Source organism: Mustelus asterias, chromosome 6, assembly GCF_964213995.1.
Source record: "Mustelus asterias chromosome 6, sMusAst1.hap1.1, whole genome shotgun sequence".
Lineage (NCBI taxonomy): Eukaryota > Metazoa > Chordata > Chondrichthyes > Carcharhiniformes > Triakidae > Mustelus > Mustelus asterias.
This window is the reverse complement of record NC_135806.1, coordinates 34,750,968-34,772,359: the sequence shown is the minus strand read 5'-3', so window position 1 is coordinate 34,772,359 and position 21,392 is coordinate 34,750,968. Positions and strand designations below refer to the sequence as shown.

The 21,392-nt window shown below is 45.0% G+C and overlaps 1 protein-coding gene across 2 annotated transcripts in view; it reads right to left on the bottom strand.

Annotated features, from left to right (window-relative positions):
- ttc39b (tetratricopeptide repeat domain 39B) overlaps positions 1 to 21,392 on the bottom strand; it is a 209,936-nt gene that overhangs the window by 82,084 nt on the left and 106,460 nt on the right. For both annotated transcript variants that reach the window (XM_078214156.1, XM_078214157.1), the window contains exons 3-4: positions 12,035 to 12,139; positions 9,233 to 9,364 (exon numbers count right to left, since the gene is read on the bottom strand). In XM_078214156.1, coding sequence (XP_078070282.1) covers positions 9,233 to 9,364; positions 12,035 to 12,139 — 237 coding nt within the window. The remainder of the gene's footprint in view (positions 1 to 9,232; positions 9,365 to 12,034; positions 12,140 to 21,392) is intronic.

Sequence of the window (21,392 nt, the reverse complement as noted above, 5' to 3'; positions counted from 1 at the left end):
GGCACCTCCCTCATCACCCCCTCATGGACCAACAATTTCCTCTTCTTGCAAATTAGCACTATTATATTTAAATCTTCATCAACATGATAAGAAACTGTTCTACACATTTGTTTTTCATCAAATACTTTGGGATGAAACAAGATACTGCTGGTTGTATTGTCTGGCGGCCTTCAAGTTATCCTCCTGATCGTGCACCCTGTGCCCCGTGGAGTATCTCCCCAGAGGCAAGAGTCCCCTCCACCCTTCTAAATGAACACTGACTGCCCTCCAGGAAGACCATCCTGGTCTGCTTAACTGGCTCTGGCATGCCCACCCCACTGACTTTTCTTCTGGGGCCTCCTTCATGGCACCTAGGCCAGGGCTTGCTGCAGTTCAGTAGTGGCCAACACTACTGGGTGGCTCTGCCATGACTGAAGAGCTGCTGGTCCCCTGATTGGTCAGCAACACTTGGAGATGGGCTCCTCATCTTTACAGGCATGAGAGCTCAAGCAGCAGGCTGGCATTTAATCTCTTCAGGGCTCCCAAAAGTGTCCACAGTGGAATTATCACTAGCTTTTTAGCCTGGGGACAGGTCAACCACCATCAGCGCTTGATATAAACCTCCTATACTCTAACTAGTAAGAAAATATCTTTCTGTGGCTTAACGACTTTTGGAAAGTTGCAACTAGATCATTTGCCCTGTACTCTTGTACCAGACAGCTTGCAACCAAATTGATGAGTAGGATGTATTCAAAATTGCACAATGTAGGATTAGAAAGATGATCAATTAAAATTTAGATTGCCTTTGGGGTGATGAGTGCTGGTGGCAAGTTGCAACATTCCATCAGGTTAAGTAAATTGTGCAAAGTGTAAGATAAAGAAAATTGTATATAATCTGTGGACAGAATGACATGATATACTAATGGACACATTCTTACTTGATACAAAGAAGTGTAAAGTGATCCCTCCTGCTAGGAAAGGTAGGAAGAATCAGGAGAGGTAATAAAAACTAAATGGTACAACTTCAAAAAGAGTGCTAGGACAGAAACACGTGGAATTTTATGCACAAGTCCTTGAAGGGGTCATGACAAGTGAGAAACCTGCTAAAAGGCATTTTGATCCTTGCCTTCAGAAATAAGGCATGCTCAAAAGCAAGGAAGTTATTCTAAACTTTTATTAAACACTGGTTAGGACCTCAGCTGAAGTCTGATGTCCAGTAGTGGCCATGACACTTCAGAGACAATGGCTGGAGCTTTAGAATCATAGAATCCCTACAGTGCAGAAGGAGGCCATTCATCCCATCCAGCCTTCACCACCAACAATCGCAGATGCAAGATCCACATGGACAGTGATCCAAGGCCGGAATTGAACCCAGGTCCCTGGCGCTGGGAGGCAGCAGTGCTAACCACTGTGCCACAGTGCCGCACTATTGGATTTCAGGAAGGCATTTGACAAAGTCCCACATGGCAGGTTGGTTAAAAAGGTTAAGGCTCATGGGATACAAGGAGAAGTGGCTAGGACAAAGAACAGTACAGCACAGGAAACAGGCCCTTCGGCCCTCCAAGCCTGTGCCGCTCCTTGGTCCAACTAGACCAATCGTTTGTATCCCTCCATTCCCAGGCTGCTCATGTGACTATCCAGGTAAGTCTTAAACGATGTCAGCGTGCCTGCCTCCACCACCCTACTTGGCAGCGCATTCCAGGCCCCCACCACCCTCTGTGTAAAAAACGTCCCTCTGATATCTGAGTTATACTTCGCCCCTCTCACCTTGAGCCCGTGACCCCTCGTGATCGTCACCTCCGACCTGGGAAAAAGCTTCCCACTGTTCACCCTATCTATACCCTTCATAATCTTGTACACCTCTATTAGATCTCCCCTCATTCTCCGTCTTTCCAGGGAGAACAACCCCAGTTTACCAAATCTCTCCTCATAGCTAAGACCCTCCATACCAGGCAACATCCTGGTAAACCTTCTCTGCACTCTCTCTAACGCCTCCACGTCCTTCTGGTAGTGCGGCGACCAGAACTGGACGCAGTACTCCAAATGTGGCCTAACCAGCGTTCTATACAGCTGCATCATCAGACTCCAGCTTTTATACTCTATACCCCGTCCTATAAAGGCAAGCATACCATATGCCTTCTTCACCACCTTCTCCACCTGTGTTGCCACCTTCAAGGATTTGTGGACTTGCACACCTAGGTCCCTCTGTGTTTCTATACTCCTGATGACTCTGCCATTTATTGTATAACTCCTCCCTACATTATTTCTTCCAAAATGCATCACTTCGCATTTATCCGGATTGAACTCCATCTGCCATCTCTCCGCCCAATTTTCCAGCCTATCTATATCCTGCTGTATTGCCCGACAATGCTCTTCGCTCTCTGCAAGTCCAGCCATTTTCGTGTCATAGATGGGTGGAGAACTGGCTTGGCCATAGGAGACAGAGGGTAGCGGTCGAAGGGTCTTTTTCCGGCTGGAGGTCTGTGGCCAGTGGTGTTCCACAGGGCTCTGTACTGGGACCTCTGCTATTTGTGATATATATAAATGATTTGGAAGAAGGTGTAACTGGTGTTATCAGCAAGTTTGCGGATGACACGAAGATGGCTGGACTTGCGGATAGCGATGAGCATTGTTGGGCAATACAGCAGGATATAGATAGGCTGGAAAATTGGGCGGAGAGGTGGCAGATGGAATTTAATCCAGATAAATGCGAAGCGATGCATTTTGGAAGAAATAATGTAGGGAGGAGTTATACAATAAATGGCAGAGCCATCAGGAGTATAGAAACACAGAGGGACCTAGGTGTGCAAGTCCACAAATCGTTGAAGGTGGCAACACAGGTGGAGAAGGTGGTGAAGAAGGCATTTGGTATGTTTGCCTTTATAGGACGGGGTATAGAGTATAAAAGCTGGAGTCTGATGATGTAGCAGTATAGAACACTGGTTAGGCCACATTTGGAGTACTGCGTCCAGTTCTGGTCGCCGCACTACCAGAAGGACATGGAGGCTTTGGAGAGAGTACAGAGAAGGTTGACCAGGATGTTGCCTGGTATGGAGGGTCTTAGCTATGAGGAGAGATTGGGTAAACTGGGGTTGTTCTCCCTGGAAAGACGGAGAATGAGGGGAGATCTAATAGAGGTGTACAAAACTATGAAGGGTATAGATAGGGTGAATGGTGGAAAGCTTTTTCCCAGATCAGAAGTGACGATCACGAGGGGTCACAGGCTCAAGGTGAGAGGGGCGAAGTATAACTCAGATATTAGAGGGATGTTTTTTACACAGAGGGTGGTGGTGGCCTGGAATGCGCTGCTAAGTAGGGTGGTGGAGGCAGACACGCTGACATCGTTTAAGACTTACCTGGATAGTCACATGAGCAGCCTGGGAATGGAGGGATACAAACGATTGGTCTAGTTGGACCAAGGAGCGGCACAGGCTTGGAGGGCCGAAGGGCCTGTTTCCTGTGCTGTACTGTTCTTTGTTCTTTGGAGTATAATGTTGACAAGTGTGAGGTTATCTACTTTGGAAGAAATAATAGTAAATTGGACTATTATTTAAATGGTGAAAAATTACAACATGCTACTGTGCAGAAGGACCTGGGGGTCCTTCTGCATGAATCGCAAAAACTCAGTTTGCAGGTGATCAAGAAGACAAATGGAATGTCGGCCTTTATCGCAAAGGAGATGGAGTATAAAAGCAGGGAGGTCTTGCTGCAATTGTACAAGGTACTGATGAGGCCGCAACTATAGTGTGTGCAATTTTGGTCCCGTTATTTGCAGATGGATATATTGGCCTTGGAGGGAGTACAGAGAAAGTTCACCAGGTTGATACCGGAGATGAGGGGTTTAGCTTATGAGGAGAGATTGAGTAGATCGAGCTTGTACTCGTTGGAGCTTAGAAGGCTGAGGGGAGATCTTATAGAGACATAGAAGATAATGAAGGGGCTAGACAGGGTAGAGGCAGACAGATTATTTCCACTTCGAAAGGAAACAAGAACTAGAGGACACAGTCTCAAAATAAGGGGGAGTCAGTTTAGAACAGAGTTGAGGAGGAACTTAGAAACATAGAAAAACTACAGCACAAACAGGCCCTTCGGCCCACAAGTTGTGCCGAACACATCCCTACCTTCTAGACCTACCTATAACCCTCCATCTTATTACGCTCCATGTACTCATCCAGGAGTCTCTTAAAAGACCCTATTGAGTTCGTCTCCACCACCACTGACGGCAGCCGATTCCACTCGCCCACCACCCTCTGTATGAAAAACTTCCCCCTAACATTTCCCCTGTACCTACCCCCCAGCACCCTAAACCTGTGTCCTCTTGTAGCAGACATTTCCACCCTGGGAAAAAGCCTCTGAGAGTCCACCCGAACTATGCCTCTCAACATCTTATACACCTCTATTAGGTCTCCTCTCATCCTTCGTCTCTCCAAGGAGAAAAGACCGAGCTCCCTCAGCCTATCCTCATAAGGCATGCCACTCAATCCAGGCAACATCCTTGTAAATCTCCTCTGAACCCTTTCAATCTTTTCCACATCCTTCCTATAGTGAGGCGACCAGAACTGAGCACAGTACTCCAAGTGGGGTCTGACGAGGGTCTTATATAGCTGCATCATTATCCCCGGACTCCTAAACTCAATCCCTCGATTGATAAAGGCCAGCACACCATACGCCTTCTTTACCACCTCCTCCACCTGCGGGGCCGATTTCAGAGTCCTATGGACCCGGACCCCAAGGTCCTTCTGATCCTCTACAGTACTAAGAGTCTTTCCCTTTATATTGTACTCCTTCATCCCATTTGACCTACCAAAATGGACCATGACGCATTTATCTGGGTTGAAGTCCATCTGCCACTTGTCCGCCCAGTCTTGCATCCTATCTATGTCCCTCTGTAACTTCAGACATCCCTCCAGAATATCCACAACCCCACCAACCTTCGTGTCGTCGGCAAACTTACCAACCCATCCCTCTGCTTCCTCATCCAGGTCATTTATGAAAATGACAAACAGCAAGGGTCCCAGAACAGATCCCTGGGGCACACCACTGGTGACCGACCTCCATTTAGAAAAAGACCCATCTATACCCACTCTCTGCCTCCTTTGGGCAAGCCAGTTCTGGATCCACCAGGCAGCAGCCCCTTGGATCCCACGCCCTCTCACTTTTTCTAGAAGCCTTGCATGGGGGACCTTATCGAACGCCTTGCTAAAATCCATATAAACCACATCTACCGCCTTCCCTTCGTCAATGTGTTGAGTCACATTTTCGAAGAACTCCACCAGGCTCGTAAGGCACGATCTGCCCTTGACAAAGCCATGCTGAGTATTCTTGAGCATACTAATCCTCTCTAAATGCTCATATATCCTGTCCCTCAGGATCTTCTCCATCAGTTTACCAACTACTGAGGTTAGACTCACTGGTCGGTAATTACCTGGGCTATCCCTATTCCCCTTCTTGAAAATAGGAACCATATCCGCAATCCTCCAATCCTCCGGCACCTCTCCTGTCTCCATCGACGACGCAAAGATCATCGCCAGAGGCTCTGCAATCTCTTCCCTCGCCTCCCACAGTAACCTGGGGTACATCCCATCCGGACCCGGCGACTTATCTATCTTGATGCCATTCAAAGATTCCAGCACAACCTCTTTCTTAAAGTCCACATACTCAATCCTTTTAGTCCACCGCACGCCCGCAGTACATCCACCCAGGTCCTTCTCCTCTGTGAAAACCGAGGCAAAATACTCATTGAGCACCTCTGCCATTTCTACTGGTTCCGTACAGACTTTCCCACCTTCACCTTTTATAGGCCCTATTCCGTCACGTCTCATCCTTTTACCCTTCACATATTTATAGAACGCCTTAGGGTTCTCCTTAATCCTACCTGCCAGGGCCTTCTCGTGACCCCTTCTGGCTCTCCTAATTTCCTTCTTTAGTCCCTTCCTACAAGTCGTATACTCTTCTAAATCCCTATCTTCGCCAAGCTCTCTGAGCCTTTTGTATGCTTTCCTTTTCTTCTTGACTAGGTCCCGCACAGCTTTCGTGCACCACGGTTCCTTTAACCGACCAACACCCCCCTGTCTGCTCAGAACTTCTTCTCTCAGAGGGTAGTGAATCTCTGGAATTCTCTGCCCACTGAAGCAGTGGAGGCTACCTCGTTAAATATGTTTAAGTCACAGGTAGATAGATTTCTGATCAATAAGGGAATTAAGGGTTATGGGGAGTGGGCGGGTAAGTGGAACCAAACCACTATCAGATCAGCCATGATCTTATTGAATGGCGGGGCAGACTCGAGGGGCTAGATGGCCTACTCCTACTCCTATTTCTTATGTTCTTATGTACAAGATTCTGAGGGGCATGGACAGAGTGGATAGTCAGAAGCTTTTTCCTAGGGTGGAAGAGTCAATTGCTAGGGGGCAGAGGTTTAAGATGCGAGGGGCAAGGTTTAAAGGAGATGTATTTGGCAAGTTGTTTGCACAGAGGGTGGAGGGTGCCTGGAACTCGTTGCCAGGGGAGGTAGTGGAAGCAGATAGGATAATAACTTTTAAGGGGCGTCTTGACAAACACATGAATAGGATGGGAATAGAGGGATATGGTCCCCGGAAGGGGAGGGGGTTTTAGTTCAGTCGGGCAGCATGGTCGGTGCAGGCTTGGAGGGCCAAAGGGCCTGTTCCTGTGCTATAATTTTCTTTGTCTTTATACCCAGTCTTGGAGGTGGGGGATGTGTGGAAAATTACTCCAAGGGGTATGAGGTCAGCTCTTCGACATATTCCCACCTCCAGGCACACACACCAGGGGCAGACACACAGTGGGACTGGCTGCCCACTCATAAGAGGCAGGTGGGCCATTAAGCCCTCAGTTAAAAGCTATTTTCATAATGACAAGAAAACCTCCTGGCATTGGATCAGCTATAACAGGAGCCCAGCAATATATCAGAGGCGGCTTTTCAGTGGGAGGTCCAAGATGCATTACAATTGATATCTTTTAATCATCTGCTGGCAGTATTCTCATGCTCTCATGTATCCCCAAGCAGAACATATTTCACTGCAGCCAGTTCATGTTTCCACTATTGCTGTACCTAAAGCAGTGGCAGTCACTCCCCTTCTACTGAAGCTGTCTCCATCGCGCCACTGCCACTCCTGCTGCTGGACCGTCAGCAATACTCACACTGCAAAGACAGCCATTGGCCATATCTACAGGACATCCTGAATGCACTTTTGGACTCTGGAACTTGGCCACTATCCCTAATTCAACAAGGCTCCCGGAAGCAGCTTGTTAATTGATCACATTCCGCAAGATCACACTAGAATGACAGAACTTAGACACTAGTTTCCAGCTTACATCAAGGTCTTGAAAAGGAGATTTGCTAGAATGGGCATGAGAAATTTGAGATATGTGGAAGAGATGAGAGAAATTGGATTGTTCTCTCCACCACAGCAAAAATTAAGGGATGATATACTAGACTGGAAAACTTAAAGAATTTTGATAACTGAATATGGAGAAATTGTTTCCAGTGGCAGAAAGGCTAATAGAGGACACAGGGTTAAAGTAATCAGCAAAAGAGCCAGAGGCAACATGAGAAAATAAAACTCTTTACATAATAGGCTGTGATCGGGAATGCACTGATTGAAAGGTTGGTGGATGCATATTCAATAATAACTTTCAAAATAGAATTGGATAAGTATCTGAATGGGAAAAATTATACAACTATGGGAAAAGAGCAGGGGAGCAGGACTAATTTTATATCTCAAAGAATTGGCAGAGACATGATGGACCAACAGACTCCAGCTAACCTGTGTTACTTCATTATTTGCTTAAATCTACAGTTGACTAAATTTTAAAATTAAAGACACTGATATTATGGATAAAAACAATTATTCGGCAGCAGTCAATGGACAAGGCATTAAACAGTTGTGACCATTTTTCATAAAACAAGAGATTATTAAAGTTAAAGATTATCTTAACTCACTGTTTAACTTCAGAATATTTAGGAATCAAATTTGCACTGAACTTTCATCACTTTTTCAGGCAAAAACTACCTTTTTTCCCATTGTTTCTTTCACTGTGTCTAATCTAAAGCATCAGACTGAATTTAGCCTTTATGATTGACTGATCTGAGGGAAAGAGAGCAGAAGGGTAATTATCTTAAATTCACAAGTGCTTCATGCCAGCAGGTTTTCCTTTCAAGTACAGCTAGTAAAGTTGGTGACTTTGCTTTGGGTTGTTTGATCTTTTGTAGAATATGATAATGTCTATTATAGCATATCTTTCTATCTCTACATCATAGAAGTCATAGAAACCCTACAGAACAGAAAGAGGCCATTCGGCCCATCGAGTCTGCACCGAGCACAATCCCACCCAGGCCCTACCCCCATATCCCTACATATTTTACCCGCTAATCCCTCTAATCTACGCATCCCAGGACACTAAGGGGCAATTTTAGCTTGGCCAATCAACCTAACCCGCACATCTTTGGACTGTTAGCATGCATTTTTCTTACCACAAATACTATACAGTCCGTAGACTTATATGAAAGGCTGACACCCCAAAAAACACTTCTAACACACATAAATGTAACCTACAACTGTAAGGAACATATGATATTCTAATTTCCCATAAAGAGCAGAGGATTTCACAAAACATAATTAAGAAGTCATTGTAACTTCTCACGACTGACTGATCACTAAGTTCAACTACTCAGCAAGCGAACATAGCACCATATTGCATCTCACAGTCTATTTGGCTAGAAACAGACTTGTTACATTTTGATGCCAATTTGCAAAATTTAAGAATTTTTAAAAATGTACTTAATCCACACTCAATTAAGACTTGGCTGGAGAATGGAGCCAAATAGGTCAGTTTAGTGCTTTTACAAGATTAACCGACATGCTAACCTTTAAAAACTGAAAGAGCTTGAAGCCATCAAAACAGTGAGGAGCATTTCAACTTTCCAAAGAAAACACAAGAGAGATCTAAAAACAAATCTTATAATTGATTACAGTGTTAGGTGTTTTCATCATAGCCAATGATCATTTCAAAGGAGATTTTCTATGTCATGCGTGAACATTCTTCCCAGTGCTATGGCATAAATATGAAGGCAACAAAAATGTCATCAGAAAAATGAATTACAAAAGGAACATCTTAATAATCACAACACAATGTGGTAGTGTCCAATCAAACTGAAGACTTGTATGTTAATAGTGGTTGTTCGCCAAAACAAATCACAAAACATTTGGTACAATACTGTCATTGCAAAACTCACCTCTGGCAGGTTTGCAAAGCATCCTTCATTGTTCCAATGGCTGCAAGGATATCCTGTTGCTCAAAGGTCATGGCTGCTTGCATCGCATGCATGGTGCTGTAACCTAGGGCATGGTACATGCTGTTTTTGGACCTGTATTAAAAACAACTAATTATGTATCTGCAGAAAAAAATCTGAACACTTCTATGGCAAAGAGGGAAGTTCATACTAGGTAGATTTTGCTGTTATCACAATTGAATTACAGAGACATTTTCCTTCAACATTTTTGGCAAACTTCGCTTCCTTTATTTTCTTCCATTCATATTTTTTGAGCTACATCAATTGACTCTATGCAGGTTGCATGGCAAAGTTATTCCATTTAAAACCAACAGTCAAAAAGGATGCTGCATGAATACCACATCCACAATATGTAATTGAATTGTTTTTTTCTGACTCTACCCCCTTCCCCAGCCTTGAAGGATTCTTCATTCTGCCGTCATTCTTGTTGAGGGATAAATATTGGCCAGGACCCAAAGGAAAATTCCCCTGCTCTTCATCAAACAGGTTCCATGGGATAGTTGTGACTTGAACAGATGGAGTCTCAATTTAATGGCTCATCCAAAAGGCAGTGTCTCTGACAGAGCAGCACCCCCTCAGAACTACATTGGAGTGTAACTTGAACCAAAAACCTTCTGAAAGGAGTTCTGATAGACTGGATAGGCCAGGCCTGTCCAACCCCTGGCACGTAGGCTAGATGCAGCCCCAGAGGCATTTGAATCAAGCCCACCGCATCGTTGAACTCAGCTAGTAATATTTTCATGGACAAACCTTTGAAAAATGCTGCGAGTCTGATCATCCAATGGCAGGCTGGTTTCTCCGCCTTGGCTGTTGATAGGCTCACTGGTAAGCCTATCACCAGCCAATGTAGGGAAGAACCAGCCTGTGATTGGATAGGCCACATGCAGTCAATTGCCAGGTAATTTTTAATTCTCGGTTTCAGCGTGGGGAGCAATGAATAACAGCATGGGGCAGGGTCACAAGGGACAAAAAATTGTAGTGGCCAGGAAGGGGAGAGGGCATGGTGCTGTAGTAAGTATGCAGCAGTGCGTGCATGAGTGAGCCTTACTCCCAGCCTCAGGATTCTCACGCACTCTCACCACCCCTCACCAACATATACACATGCACCCATTCACAGTGTGTGAGTGAGTAAGTACGCTGAGATTGAGTGTGTGACGGACACGCATACACTGAACCCTCTGACCTGGTCACTTTTATTAATTACTCTTTTTAATTTATTAAATTAATGCTATAACATTGCTTTACTTGTGCTCAGCTTTTTTATTTTCTCAACATCTCAACCTTTTTTTGAAACTCAGTTATTGTGCCAAATGTGATCTTTCCGAAATTTGGAAATTGGCCCCTTGAGTGAGAAAGAAATGCAAATATTGCCCCCGGGTAAAAAGGTGGGAAAAGTCTGTAATAGACAAAAGGTCCATATGGTTGGCATACTTCAGAGACAATATGCAGCCAGTAATCGGAATGAGATTATCAATTTGACCACAAGCTAACCGCATATCAAATTATGGGCAATTTTATGTTATGTAAATCACAATTACCGAGAACTACTTCAGGGCAGGACTTACTCAGTTAATGGTAGGGCGTTGGGGAGAGTTACAGAACAAAGAGACCTAGGGGTACATGTTCATAGCTCCTTGAAAGTGGAGTCACAGGTGGGCAGAGTGGTGAAGAAGGCATTCAGCATGCTTGGTTTCATTGATCAGAACATTGAATATAGGAGTTGGGATGTCTTGTTGAAGTTGTACAAGACATTGGTAAGGCCACACTTGGAATGCTGTGTACAGTTCTGGTCACCCTATTATGGAAAGGATATTATTAAACTAGAAAGAACGCAGAAAAGATTTACTAGGATGCTACCGGGAGTTGATGGTTTGAGTTATAAGGAGAGGCTGGATAGACTGGGACTTCTCTGGAGCATAGAAGGCTGAGGAGTGACCTTATAGAGGTCTATAAAATAATGAGCGGCAAAGATCAGCTAGATAGTCAATATCTTTTCCTAAAGGTAGGGGAGTCTAAAACTAGAGGGCATAGGTTTAAGGTGAGATAGGAGAGATACAAAAGTGTCCAGAGGGGCAATTTTTTCACAAAGAGGGTGGTGAGTGTCTGGAACAAGCTGCCAGAGGTAGTAGTAGAGGCGGGTACAATTTTGTCTTTTAAAAAGCATTTAGACAGTTACATGGGTAAGATGGGTATAGAGGGATATGGGCCAAATGCGGGCAATTGGGATTAGTTTAGGGGTTTAAAAAAAAAGGGCGGCATGGACAAGTTGGGCCGAAGGGCCTATTTCAATGCTGTAAACCTCTATGACTCTATAACTAGGTTTAAGCTATAAATTTTATTTTGCAAAGAAAACATCTCTATTCCTTCAGTCTGGGCTAGGCTCAAACACAAACCCTTGGAGAGAACAGCAATGTAACAAGTTTAACAACTGACTTCTCAAGCTCAATAACCTGTTAAAAGTGAAATTAAAAGAAAATGCCTCGGACTGCAAAAATAATTTTTGTGATAACTAACAAAGCACCTTGAAATTAATGCAAATTTGACTATTTTCTCTTTTCAACATATATAAGAACACACTCTATACTCTAAGGTCATCTTTATTCTTTTATGATATTCACGACACTATTGTAAATAATTGACTGGACAGGAAAGCAGTCCAAATTCTATGTAAAATCTGTCATGGGAAATGTGGAACTACAAACTGAAAAAAATCCTCATTTAATACAAATGCAAAAGACCTCTTACCAAGGCCGCAGCAAATCCAAAGCTTCAGAGAATTTGTTATTTAAGAATAAGCTTAGTGCAATGTTGCATTCCTCCAGGGCACTTTTCAAGTCCATCTGGGATGCCCTAATGTAACAGAAAGCAAACAATAAACTCTACTGGCAATGGGTGTCATTCTGTACATTATAGGAATGAAAGAAAAATTAACTGCAAACATGAAAAACACATAAGTGGACTAAAACTGAAAGCTGTCTAATGTTAATAACTTTCCACAGGTTCATTGTAACATAAAAAGGAAGTATGAAGGGTTCATTGGGAAGAAAGGGATCATGCCTGCATCTTTAATAGGTCTTTATCAAAATAAAACAAAACACACACCTATCCTGAAACATAATACACAAAATAGTTTCCCAGCACAGGAAGGAAATAGATACCATGAATTAGACATCTCTTACACCCTCAATAATATGCTATTAAGGGGCAGAAGCTGAAGAGAGAATTCCAAGGCTGCATTATGTATTTCTTAACAATTATTTCTCATTTCCTCCACTCAAAGACATTATCCTTTGTTATTCTACAGTTCTACAAGCCCCATTTACCTCTCTGTACCTTGTCCAAATAGTCAGCATTCATGTGTAAATCTCAACAGTGAGCACAAGCAAGTTATTGAATCGTGGGGATCATGATTAAGGTGGCCAATCCTTTCTCATTCAAGTCCACACACAGTGTACGTTCAGCAGAGATTGCTGGACACATCTAATCAGCACTAGCAACCCTAGCTTTTCTTCCCCCACCACTAACTCAAATGTTAGGGCTAACAAGTTAGCATCTTTATTGCTGCTGTAGCAGAGAATAACTTACACAATGCAGGCAGAGACCTGGGATCTTGCTGATTATTATGTTTGACGACAAGTTGAATAAGTATATAGAGCCAATAAGGGAGCTGATTCACTTTATTGTTAATATTCAGCAATGAAACAGGGTCTCATGGATCATACAGCAACTTGCGCTCACATAATGTCTTGAATATTGAAAAACATCACAACACTCTTCAAGGAGGTCTAAGGAAAATGGACATCAAACCAAAATGAGTGAATTAGGACCAAAATTTGAATGACGGAGTTAGGTTTTATGAACCATTTATGATTTATGACTTATTAATTATGTTTACAGCAGAGATTTTGCTAATATCCATTACTGCTTGATAAACGTGCAGCACATTATAACTTAATAAAGCTTTTAAGTTAATCCTACCATGACTGTGATACTGCATCCAACACTGTCCCATTTCAATGAAAACATTTATTTCCTTCTTATTTTTTACATGATGAAATTACAGCTTTAGCTTTCACAAAATTAAAACTACAAACAGAATAAATTTCTTACCATACATAAATAGGCAGTGCCCATAAGCAAAGTTATCAATGAATTAAATTTCTCATTGGGCTTAGTGAATACTGTGCACAATTGCTGAAGAAACCGTCAAAGGCAGAAGCACAATGAGGTTGCAGAAAATAGACAGACTTTTATTACGAACTTCTTATTCTCAAGAATCTGGCTGCATGACTATCCAATAGACCCACCAGGAAATGGGACATGTCATATGATACTTTATGTAATTACCGCTAATGGAAAGCAGATAATATGATTAGCTGTTTGATTGGAGAAAACTACATTGCAGAAAAACAATGTAGAAAACAGCTGCCAAGGCCACAATATCCAACACAAGTCCTGTTATACACAAACAAGGAAGACCCTCCCTACACCTCTGTCTCACTCTCCTCCTTTAAGGTCATTAGAAATAGGAGCAAGAGGTAATTTGGCCCCATGCCTGCTCCAACTGTTATTAAGTTCATGGCTAATCTGACTGTGATCTTAACTCCACTTTGCTGCCCAATTCCCATAACCCTCAATTCCCTTGGTGATCAAAAATCTCTACATATCATCCTTAAATCTATTCAATGACCCAGCCACCACACTCTCTAGGAAAGAGAATGCCAAAAACTAATGACCCTCTGAGAAAAAATACTTCCTGATCTCAGACTTAACTGAGAGACCCCTTACTTTTTAAACTTAGAATCATAAAAATCATAGAAACCCTACAGTGCGGAAGGAGGCCATTTGGCCCATCGAGTCTGCACCGACAACAACCCCAGTAGGCCCTATCCCTGTAACCCTACATATTTACCCCACTAATCCCTCGAAACCTACGCATCCCGGGATTCTAAGGGGCAACTTAGCATGGCAAATGCACCTAACCCACACATCTTGGGAGTGTGGGAGGAAACCCACCCAGACACGGGGAGAACGTGCAAACTCCACACTGACAGTGACTCAAGCCAGGAATCGAACCCGGGTCCTTGGAGATGTGAAGCAGCAGTGCTAACCACTGTGCCACCTTGCCCCCTATTTCTAGATGTCCCTTTGATCAGAAACATCCTCCCAGCATCCACCCTTTCACAGCCCTCAGTATTATACAAGTTTCAATGAGATCATCACTCCTTCATCTAAACTCGAATGAGTATAGGGCAAACCTACTCAACCATTTCCCATAAAGCAACCCCTTCTTCCCAGGAATCAGCCTGACTTTTTCTGAACTGTTACCAATACAAATATATCCCTCAAGTAAGGTGATCTCTATGGATTCTGTCATATTCTCAAGAACAGATAGTTTCCTACTTTTTGTCTCCGCTCTTTCTTGAAAGTGGTGGGATGGCATGGTGGCACAGTGGTTAGCATTGCTGCTTCATAGCTCCAGGGACCCGGGTTCGATTTCCAGCTCGGGACAGTGGCTGTGTGGAGTTTGCACATTCTCCTCGTATCTGCGTGGGTTTCCTCCCATAGTCCAAAGATATGGTTCTATGGTTCTATATGCGGGTTAGGCAGATTGGCCATGCTAAATTGCCCCTTAGTGTCAGAAGGACTAGCATGGATAAGTACATGGGATTATGGGGATAGGGCCTGGGTGAAATTGTGGTTGGTGTAGAATCAATCGGCCGAATGTAGGATTCTTTTCTATGAATTTGTGGTTTTCCAATCTGTTTTGACTTCTAGAATCTAGGGAATTTTGGAAGATTACAAACATTGCATCCAAATGTGGTGTGACCAATGCCCTGTACAATTGTAGCAATATCTCTTTATTCTTGTATTTCAACACCCTTGAAATATAGGCCAACATGCCACTTGCCTTCCTAATTGCTGTAACTGCATGCTAACTTTTTGTGATCCCTCATGTACAAGGACATCCAGATCCCTCTGCACTACAGCATTTGGTAGTCTTTATTTAAATAATATTCTGCTTTTCTATTCTTCCTCACATAACCTCACATTTTCCCACATCATACTCGATCTGCCAAATTTTTGCCACTCACTTAGCCTATCTATATCCCTTTGCAGGCTCTTTGTAATTCATCACAACTTGCTTTCCGGCTTATCTTTGTATTATCAGTGAATTTAGCTATCATACAGTCAGCCCCATCATCCTAGATCATAGAATCCCTACAGTGCAGAAGGAGGCCATTCGGCCCATCGAGTCTGCACCGACCACAATCCCACCCAGGCCCTACCCCCACATATTTTACCCGCTAATCCCTCTAACCTACGCATCTCAGGACTCGGGCAATTTTTAACCTGGCCAATCAACCTAACCCGCACATCTTTGGACTGTGGGAGGAAACCGGAGCACCCGGAGGAAACCCACGCAGACACGAGGAGAATGTGCAAACTCCACACAGACAGTGACCCAAGCCGGGAATCGAACCCGGGACCCTGGAGCTGTGAAGCAGCAGTGCTAACCACTGTGCTACCGTGCCGCCCAAATCCATGTCATTGAGATAGATCAGAATTGTATTATGATTTCCAAAGACCTGATACTATCTCCTTAACAATGGATTCTGGCATACTCCCTATGACAGATAGTTTCCTACTTTTTGTCTCCTTCCCTTCTTGAAAGTGGCGTTATATTTGTGATTTTCCAATCTGTTGGAACTTTTCCAGAATCTACGGAATTTCTGAAGATTGCAAACAATGCATCCACTATCTCTGCAGTTGCTTCTTTTAAGACCCTAGGATGCAGACCATCAATTTTAGGAGACATGTCAACCTTTAATGCCATTAGGTAAACTAGCACTTTTCCTCTAGTAATTTGCTACTGAGGTTGTAAGGCTTTTGTGTCTCATACTGTGAGAACAGCTGGAAAATACTTGTTCAAAATCTCTGTAATTTCCTTGTTTCTCATTATTAATCCCCCAGCCTCTTGTTCTAAAGAACAAATGTTTACTTAAGGTAATCTTTTCCTTTTTATTTGCTTATAGTAGATTTTACTGACCTCTTATATTTATTGCTACTTTCTCTCTAATCTAATTTCTCATACTATTATTTTAAGACACCTATCTTTTTGACTAAGACATCTGACCTACGTTCTTATTTAGTTCTGTGTCATATTTGGTTTTATAATGCTCCAGAGAATACCTTGGGTCATGTTATGCTATATAAATACAAGTTGGTGTTGTTTAAGGTTTGATTGGAAACCTCCAGCCAAGGCACTGCTCCCTCACTTTGAAAACTGTTTTCAATTGTCCAACCTCTTCAAAAAATCCACCTCAGCCCTTCAGTCTCTTTTAACTTTCAACCCATCTTCAATCTCCTCCCAGCTCTGCAGAGCTCTTGTGCATCTGCCAGGCTCATCTTAGCCACCACTTGATTTGACTCCCTCCTATCAGATATCTACCCCGCCCACAGAATCAAATCAGCCCGTCATACATTATCCCTCCTTGGTCTTTCTGTAGCCCTCAGCACAGTTAATCATACCATCTGCCTCAAACACCTCCTCGCTATTTATGCAGCTGGGTTGGACGGCCCTCGCTACTTCCATTCCCACCAGTAAAACTGTACTTGGAACATCTGTAGCAATCCATTCTGTTTCACCTCTGTAGTAACCTCAGGAGTCCCCCCAAAGGATCCATGCAGGTTCTTTTACTCACCTGCATCCTGACTTTTGCAATTACAATCCATAGACATGAGTCAACCTTCATACATATATTGATGACATCAGCTCTATCCCTAGACTACCATTCACCCAATCTCGAATGATCAGTAATCTTCTCCATTCAAGCATTGGGAAAATCGATGTCATCTTCAACCCTCAGCCACAAACACAATATCCCTATCACTGACTCTGGGGCCCCTGTTCACAATTACTGCTTCCTATTTACACCAGAACTCAGTTTCCAACCCCATACCCGCTACATCACAAAAGACCATTTACTTCTAAGTCCATAATGTTGACCAGTAAAACTACCTCATTATGATATCATAACGGCCTTATTTGCCACTGAAACCCTTATCCATGCCTTGGTCACCTCCATGTGCTCCAAGCTGCACCCAATTCCCTACCCTTAGTAAACTTCAGTACACACAAAACTCTGCTTTTCATATCCTATACTGTACCAAATACTACTCAGTCTTGACCCCTGTCGTTGCTGATCTATAATGGCTCCCAATTTCCCCCATGGCTTCAAATTTAACATTTTCACCCGAGTGTTTAAGTATCTCATACTAAACCCTTCTGATAATGTAAACTATTACTATAACCTTATCCGGCCCTTCAAACTCATTGCCGTAACTATTGGCTCCTCTGACTTCCTCTCACTTCTTGAGCACCTCCCTCCTTACATTCTAACATTAACAGCAGTGCCTTCAGACACCTAGGCCCTTTTTTTGGAAAAATTATATTATAAAATATCTGAAAGAACATTACAAAACAGTTCAAAAGGCCCTCACACAAAGTGCAATGGCATTTGAGTTTGCTACATAAATAATGTTTCATCCTGAGGTGTTTCAACAGAATAAAAAGAAAATCACAAGCATTTCAAAATGATTATTACAGAAAGTGCAATGACATTCAAATTATCTACACAGATCATATTGCACTCTTGAGTCACTTCAATACATTCTTTTTGGAAAAATGTACTTTATTTGTAAAATACCTGAAAGAACATTACAAACATTTCAAAATGGTCATCACACAAGATGCAATAATATTCAGGTTTTTACATAATCATATTACACTCTGAGGTGATTCAGTACAGTCAAAGAAACATTACAGACATTTCAACATGGTCATTACAAATGGTACAAATTGACTACATAAATTAAGTTGCATTCTGTGGTGCTGGCCTTACATCCTGGAACTTCTTTCCTAAAATCTAACACTCTCTCTCAACCTTAAGACCCATCTCAATGGCCAACCTTTTGGTCAATCTTTTGAGTCTTTTCTTCTTTGCCTCATCATTTGTTTTTTCTTAGATCTCTCAAGTAAGTACCTTGGGTATACTTTAAAGGTCACAGTGCTGTTGCTTCTGATTGCTACTATTCTACCCACTGCTACATATAACATGGCAACTTAAAAAAAATGCTCGTCTCTCCTTAAATTGCAATTGGTAATCTAAAAATTGGCAGGAGTTGGATGGAAATCTTACATAAAAAATCTTAAAGTATTGTCACACTGATTTAAAAATTCCACTAAATAAGGTAATGGTCAATGTTACAGGATTACTGAAAGCAGGTATGCTGAGACAAATGCTGAAACAAAGAAGAAAAGACTAAAAACATTGACCTAAAGGTTGGTCATTGAGGTGGGTCTTAAGGTTGATAGAGAGTGTTAGATTTTAGGAAAGAAGTTCCAGGATGTAGGGCCAGCACCACAGAATGCAACTTAATTTATATAGTCAACTTAAATACCTTTGTACCATTTGTAATGACCAATGCCAATATCAACATATGCTTTATCCAAAATGAGAGATCAAAGGAGTAATGATTTGGAGGTCTGTTGATATTGTGGTGATGTAGTAATGTGCGCTGTAGCTCAAAACAGATTAGAAACTCTAGATAATGGCCAAAATCTCCATTGTCGTTCGCGTCTGGGATTCTTCGGAGCCACTGAAACGGAATGGCTGGAACGCCAAATTCTACATTCTTGCAGCGAGGCGGCCACAGACGAGATCAAAGAATTCGGCTCCATAATGCAATGTCAAGACTTCTGATAAAATGTGGCAGAAGAACAGCAACAGATATTATGATGTTCTAGTCTATAAAGAGGTTAGTGATAGGCATCAAACACTGGTTATATTGGCTGAATAGTGTGCATATGTGGACACGATTAGGTTCAGTCATGGTGGTTCTCAACAGCCTGCCATCACTCACTATAAGATTAGCTTCAGGGAAAAAGCCACTTAAAGCATTGTGCTGTCAACACCAGTGGAACTGTCACCCAACCAAGATCACTGTCCATCCTTTCTTTGTTTATTCAGGAAAAATAAACTTGAATTGTGCCCATTAAACATTTGTTCAATGCTTTTTTTTAAATCACTGAGATTGTCAGTATCTGTTATCTTCAGCACTCATTAATCATAATTATTTGAACCCTTCTTGAACAAAATTATTCAACTGCTAAAAGATAAGAAGAATATTTGTGCAGACAATGAGATAAAGGAGGAGGGAAAGAGAAAGAAGAGGAACAGTAGGGCAGTGGGGATGGAAGAATGAGAGTGGAGGCAGTGGAAGGGCAGGAGATCTGGAAGTGGAACAGCAATGTGATATCGAGGGGAAGAGCGGGGGACGGCCGGGGGAAGGGTGGGGGGTCGGGGGCGCCCCGGGGAAAGAGCGGGGGACGAGCCGGAGTGGGGATCCGGGGGACGAGCCGGGGCGGGGATCCGGGGGACGAGCCGGGGCGGGGATCCGGGGGACGAGCCGGGGCGGGGATCCGGGGGACGAGCCGGGGCGGGGATCCGGGGGACGAGCCGGGGCGGGGATCCGGGGGACGAGCCGGGGCGGGGATCCGGGGGACGAGCCGGGGCGGGGATCCGGGGCGGGGATCCGGGGGACGAGCCGGGGCGGGGATCCGGGGGACGAGCCGGGGCGGGGATCCGGGGGACGAGCCGGGGCGGGGATCCGGGGGACGAGCCGGGGCGGGGATCCGGGGGACGAGCCGGGGCGGGGATCCGGGGGACGAGCCGGGGCGGGGATCCGGGGGACGAGCCGGGGCGGGGATCCGGGGGACGAGCCGGGGCGGGGATCCGGGGGACGAGCCGGGGCGGGGATCTGGGAGAAGAGCGGGGATCCGGGGGAAGAGCGGGGGTCTGGGGGAAGAGCGGGGGTCTGGGGGAAGAGCGGGGGTCTGGGGGAAGAGCGGGGGTCTGGGGGAAGAGCGGGAGTCTGGGGGAAGAGCGGGGTTTCTGGGGGAAGAGCGGGGTTTCTGGGGGAAGAGCGGGGTTTCTGGGGGAAGAGCGGGGTTTCTGGGGGAAGAGCGGGGTTTCTGGGGGAAGAGCGGGGTTTCTGGGGGAAGAGCGGGGTTTCTGGGGGAAGAGCGGGGTTTCTGGGGGAAGAGCGGGGTTTCTGGGGGAAGAGCGGGGTTTCTGGGGGAAGAGCGGGGTTTCTGGGGGAAGAGCGGGGTTTCTGGGGGAAGAGCGGGGTTTCTGGGGGAAGAGCGGGGTTTCTGGGGGAAGAGCGGGGTTTCTGGGGGAAGAGCGGGGTTTCTGGGGGAAGAGCGGGGTTTCTGGGGGAAGAGCGGGGTTTCTGGGGGAAGAGCGGGGTTTCTGGGGGAAGAGCGGGGTTTCTGGGGGAAGAGCGGGGTTTCTGGGGGAAGAGCGGGGTTTCTGGGGGAAGAGCGGGGTTTCTGGGGGAAGAGCGGGGTTTCTGGGGGAAGAGCGGGGTTTCTGGGGGAAGAGCGGGGTTTCTGGGGGAAGAGCGGGGTTTCTGGGGGAAGAGCGGGGTTTCTGGGGGAAGAGCGGGGTTTCTGGGGGAAGAGCGGGGTTTCTGGGGGAAGAGCGGGGTTTCTGGGGGAAGAGCGGGGTTTCTGGGGGAAGAGCGGGGTTTCTGGGGGAAGAGCGGGGTTTCTGGGGGAAGAGCGGGGTTTCTGGGGGAAGAGCGGGGTTTCTGGGGGAAGAGCGGGGTTTCTGGGGGAAGAGCGGGGTTTCTGGGGGAAGAGCGGGGTTTCTGGGGGAAGAGCGGGGTTTCTGGGGGAAGAGCGGGGTTTCTGGGGGAAGAGCGGGGTTTCTGGGGGAAGAGCGGGGTTTCTGGGGGAAGAGCGGGGTTTCTGGGGGAAGAGCGGGGTTTCTGGGGGAAGAGCGGGGTTTCTGGGGGAAGAGCGGGGTTTCTGGGGGAAGAGCGGGGTTTCTGGGGGAAGAGCGGGGTTTCTGGGGGAAGAGCGGGGTTTCTGGGGGAAGAGCGGGGTTTCTGGGGGAAGAGCGGGGTTTCTGGGGGAAGAGCGGGGTTTCTGGGGGAAGAGCGGGGTTTCTGGGGGAAGAGCGGGGTTTCTGGGGGAAGAGCGGGGTTTCTGGGGGAAGAGCGGGGTTTCTGGGGGAAGAGCGGGGTTTCTGGG